The following is a 5,000-nucleotide window of genomic DNA, read 5'->3' on the forward strand; positions in this document are numbered from 1 at the left end:
AGCAGCAGCCAAATCAGCAGCAGCAACCGCAGCAGCATCAACAGCAGCAGCAGCAACCGCAGCAGCAGCAGAACAGCAACAGCAACAGCAGCAGCAGCAGCAGCAGCAGCAGCAGCGGACTTGAGACTCTTGAGCTGCTGCTGCTGCTTCCTCTTTGTCTGCTGCTTCTTCATCTTTTTTTGCTTTTTTGTTTTCGTTTTCTTTCAAAACCTTTTTTAGGGTTTCCTTAACTGCTGCCACGTCCACGTAGCGAGAAGTCAAAGACAGCCGCAGCTCCTGTGCAGCCAACTGCAGCAGCAGCAGCAGCAGCAGCAGCAGCAGCAGCAGCAGCGGGGGCAGTGGAGGCAAATGGACCAGTGCAGCAACGTGCAGCAGCAACAGCAGCAGCAGCAACCACAGCAGCAGCAGCAGCAGCAGCAGCAGCAACCACAGCGCAGCAGCAACAACGGATGGTGCAGCAGCCAGCGACACAAGCATAAGCAGCGTAGCAACAGGAACAGCAGCAGCAACAGCAGCAGCAGCAGCAGCAGCAGCAGCAGCAGCACAATTTTCCTCACAGTTTGCGGGGCCTCCACAAGACTCATTCCATTTGTCTCTCCAGACCCTCGAGGGTCAAATAGCCGAGACACAAACGCTGCAGCAGCAGCAGCAGCAGCAGCAGCAGCAGCAGCAGCAGCACAGGCTGTGTGAGTGCTTGGCAGCTGCAGCAGGAAGGCCAGCAGCAACACCAGCAACAGCAGCAGGGGCAACGCAACAGCAGCAGCAGCAGCAGCAAGACCTGGGCTAGTCGCTGCAGCCCTTCAGCAACAGAAACCATCACTGCAGCAGCAACAGCAGCAACAGCAGCAACAGCAGCAGCAGCAGCAGCAGCAGCAGCAGCAGCAGCAGCAAACCGCCGTTGTTTGGAGCAGCAGCAGAATCTTCTTCTAATCCAAATGCCTCATCAGATGCTTCAAACCCTCCGTCGTCTTGGTAGCCCATTGCAGCACCTCCTGCATTGCAAACCCTAAACCCTAAACCCTAAACCCTAAACCCTAAACCCTTATGCCTAAACCCTTGATTTCCACCACCAGCCCCTCACACCGACGTTGCAGCCCACCCCTCCAAACCCTAAACCCCAAACCCCAAACCCTAAACCCTAAACCCTAAACCCCAAACCCTAAACCCTAAACCCTAAACCCTAAACCCTCCTGGGGCTTGCTGCGCGTCAACGAGGCTGGGGGTTTGCGGCCCCGCAGCAGCAAATTGGATTTGTTTAAAAGCAAGAAGAGATAAAGAAACCATTTGCTGCGGCGAAGCAGCAAAAGGGCTGCTGGTCATGTCCCACTGCACGCAAACCCTAAACCCTAAACCCTAAACCCTAAACCCTAAACCCTAAACCCTAAACCCGAAAGTCTAGAGCATGAGCGGCAGCTCTGCGTTGCAGTCAATGCAGCAGCCTCGCTATTTATTCATTAGTTGCAAAATGAACTCCGCTAAGTAACAAGCTGCAAACCCTAAACCCTAAACCCTAAACCCTAAACCCTAAACCCTAAACCCTACCGCGACGAAGATGTTGTCGATCGGCTTTGGGGCCGCTGCAGCAGACACACGAGAACATAGAGCTGCGATGGCTTTGAATATGCCCTGCTCCAAACCCTAAACCCTAAACCCTAGAATCCAAACCCTAAACCCTAAACCCTAAACCCTAAACCCTAAACCCTAAACCCTTACGCGGGTTGCATCTCTCCGCCTTGAGAAGGGGGTGGAGGTTTAGGGGTTTATTTAGATTTGTCATATCGACAAGAAAAGGGTCGAGGGCAGCAAGAAGCTGCTGCGATTTTCCTGCTGCTGCTGCTGCTGCTGCTGGGTCTGCTGCTGCTGCTGCTGCTGCTGCTGCTGCTGCAGTGCGGCGAACGGGACCCTTCCTAAACCCTAAACCCTCGATTGATAAAACAGATGAAGTTAATAAACGATTAAACCCTTTCAAAGCCTCCCATTCCTTTTCTGCTGCAGTTGCTGTCAGCAAAGAGTAGTTCGCCGTGCCTGCAAACCCTAAACCCTAAACCCTAAACCCTAAATCCCAAACCCCAAACCCTAAACCCTAAACCCCAAACCCTAAACCCCAAACCCTGACTCCATCTGACTAAGGCTGATGGCTTGTCAGTTAGTTGCACCTCGAACTAATTCGGAAGGCCTAAACCCTAAACCCTAAACCCTGCGCTAAATTCTAAACCCTAAACCCTAAACCCTAAACCCTCAGGTGATGCCCCACCGATATCATCCTCCGGCCTCGAATATTCATCAGCAGCAAAATCCATCGCTGCAGTGTCTAGATAATTGTACAAATCTTCTTGCTGCTGCTGCTGCTGCTGGTCTTGCCCCGTGGGGTTTAGCTGCTGCTGCTGCTGCTGCTGCTGCTGCTGCTGCTCCCAGGCGTTTGCTGCTTCATTTGCTGCTGCTTCCTCCATTTCAAACCCTAGCAGCAAATCATCGCCACCTTCTTCAGGTTCCTCTGCGCCCTCAACTCCTAAACCCTAAAGCAGCAGCAGCAGCAGCAGCAGCAGCAGCAAAGAAAGCAGCAGCAAATGCAGCAGCAGCAGCAAACACAGCAGCAGCAAACAGAGCAGCAGCAAAATCAACAGCAGCACCTGCATGAAAAATACGCACTGTGCAATCGGCACTGACAGATGTAGTGCCTAAATTCTAAACCCTAAACCCTAAGCCCTAAACCCTAAACCCTAAACCCTAAACCCTAAACCCTACTTCAGGAACGCTCCCATTCGTTTCTTCTGCTTCAGGCAGCTGTCCTTCAACTGCATTTCTCAGTCTGCAGACACAAGCCGTAAACCCTAAGCCCTTATTCCTTAAACCCTAAACCCTAAACCCTAAACCCTAAACCCTAAACCCTAAACCCTAAACCCTAAACCCTAAACCCTAAACCCTTCCTTCGGAATACGAAATCTCTTGCGTGGAGAATAGACACCTGTGGTTACTGGAAGGCCAGGGTAACAGGGACACAAAAGATCGAGGGTTTAAGGACTAGGGTTTGGGGTTTAGGGTTAGGGTTTAGGGCTTAGGGTTTAGGGTTTAGGGTTTAGGGTTTAGGGTTTAGACTGACTCCTCGACTTGCTGGGTAAAGTGGCGAATGGCTTCGCTGCAGATTGAAGTGTCTAATGGGCGGTTTGATCCCCCGACCACCAAGTCTGCACAAACCCTAAACACTAAACCCTAAACCCTAAACCCTAAACCCTAAACCCTAAACCCTTAGCCCCGGACCCCAAACCCTTAAGCCGAGACGTTGGAGGTGCATTCGTAGGAAAGCGCAAGCAGCAGCAGCAGCAGCAGCAGCAGCAGCAGCAGCAGCAGCAGCAGCAGCAGTAACCGCAGCAGTAATAACAGGAACAAATGGAGCAGCAACAGCAGCAGGAACAGCAGCAGGAACAACAGCAGGAACAACAGAAGCCGCAGCTGCAGCGGACAAAGCGGCTGCAGCAGCAGCAGCAGCAGCAGCAGCAGCAGCAGCAGTAACAGCAGCAGCAGCAGCAACAGCAACAGCAGTAGCAGCAGCAGCAGCAACAGCAGCAGCAGCAGCAGCAGCAACAGCAGCAGTGTCAGCAGCAGCAGCAGCAGTAGCGTCAGCAGCAGCAGCCCCGCGAGTGCACCTATGAGGACGTTGGGGTCGAGGCTGCAGCGGTCTGCTGCTGCTGCTGCTGCTGTTGCTGCTGCTGCTGCTGCTGCTTCCGGAAATGCTGCTGCTTCTCCATAAAGCCGCAGCGAAAGAGATCCATCAATTTGGATGTTCTGCAGCAGCAAACCCTCAGCTCCTGCTTGGTCAAACAAACTCGCCATTTTCCTGCGCGCCAAACCCTAAACCCTAAACCCTAAACCCTAAACCCTAAACCCTAAACCCTAAACCCTAATCGTTAAACCCTAGACCCTCGGCCCTACGTGCGATCAAACCCTGACAAACACTATTAAGCCCTCATAAACCCTCACAAACGAAAGCAAACCCTGACGTGTCTTCGTAAACCCTAAACCCTAAACCCTAAACCCAAACCCTTACCCCTTAAGGTAAACCCTAAACCCTAAACCCTAAACCCTAAACCCTATGCCTGTCTTGAGGCACTGAAAGACCGGCTGGGAGAGCTGCTTGAGTGCAGGGTTTAGTGTTTAGCGTTTGCTGGAAGTTCAACGCTCAGGGCTCAGGGTTTAGGGTTTAGGGTTTAGGGTTTAGGGTTTAGGGGTGAGGGCCTTAGGATGCGGCTGAAGCACACACTATTGACAAGCGTATAAGCTCTAGGGTCTAGGGTTTCGGGTTTACGGCCTAGGGTTTAGGGTTTAGGGTTTAGGGTTTAGGGTTTAGGGTTTAGGGTTTAGGGTTTACACGAAGAAGGGGTCAATGAGGACTCCCGTGTCTTGCTGCTCGTTAAGAATGTCTTGAGGGTCTGCCAAAGTGCTGCTGCCGCCTTTGGAGAACAGCGCCAGCTGCTGCTGCTGCTGCCGCTGCTTCCGTTTGCTGCCTTGCTGCTGCTGCTGCTGCTGCTGCTGCTGCTGCTCCTCGTCGTCTTCCACGCCGTTGCTGCTGTTCTTCAGGCTCGACAAACCATTCAGCAGCTGCAAACCACAAAACAGGGTTTAGGGTTTAGGGTTTAGGGTTTAGGGTTTAGCGTTTAGGGTTTAGGGTTTAGGGTTTGCCGCTCGGGAAACAAGCGGCCAGCCAGCCACTCAGCAAGTCTACCAGCTAGCTAGCTAGCTAGCTAAAAGGTTAGCTAGCTAGCTAGCTAACTAAAACGCCAGCTAGCTAGCTAGCTAGCTAGCTACCTAGTTAGCTAGCTAGCCAGCTAGCTAGCTAAAAGGTTTGCTAGCTCGCTAGCTAACTAAAAACTTAGCTAGCAAGCTAGCTAGCTAGCTAGCTAGTTAGCTAGCTAGCCAGCTAGCTAGCTAACTAGGGATGCTGCACAATCATGCGGAGCTTATATGGCTAGCTGGCTAGCTAGCCAGCTGGACAAATAGTTAGG

At 52.4% G+C, this 5,000-nt stretch overlaps 1 protein-coding gene across 1 annotated transcript in view; it reads right to left on the minus strand.

Moving 5' to 3' along the window:
- The window catches only part of ENH_00084820 (Ccaat-box DNA binding protein subunit B, related, related), a gene marked incomplete at both ends in the record, with an annotated part of 7,549 nt that overhangs the window by 1,454 nt on the left and 1,095 nt on the right, over positions 1–5,000 (minus strand). Inside the window, 13 exons of the mRNA XM_013577936.1 lie at positions 121–276; positions 558–634; positions 894–992; positions 1,055–1,110; positions 1,187–1,326; positions 1,543–1,577; positions 1,714–1,907; positions 1,962–2,025; positions 2,255–2,516; positions 2,746–2,809; positions 3,101–3,185; positions 3,645–3,835; positions 4,367–4,596. Of these exons, the coding sequence (XP_013433390.1) occupies positions 121–276; positions 558–634; positions 894–992; positions 1,055–1,110; positions 1,187–1,326; positions 1,543–1,577; positions 1,714–1,907; positions 1,962–2,025; positions 2,255–2,516; positions 2,746–2,809; positions 3,101–3,185; positions 3,645–3,835; positions 4,367–4,596 (1,653 nt within the window). The remainder of the gene's footprint in view (positions 1–120; positions 277–557; positions 635–893; positions 993–1,054; positions 1,111–1,186; positions 1,327–1,542; positions 1,578–1,713; positions 1,908–1,961; positions 2,026–2,254; positions 2,517–2,745; positions 2,810–3,100; positions 3,186–3,644; positions 3,836–4,366; positions 4,597–5,000) is intronic.

This window comes from Eimeria necatrix, genomic scaffold (assembly GCF_000499385.1).
Source record: "Eimeria necatrix Houghton genomic scaffold, Enh_scaff970, whole genome shotgun sequence".
Lineage (NCBI taxonomy): Eukaryota > Apicomplexa > Conoidasida > Eucoccidiorida > Eimeriidae > Eimeria > Eimeria necatrix.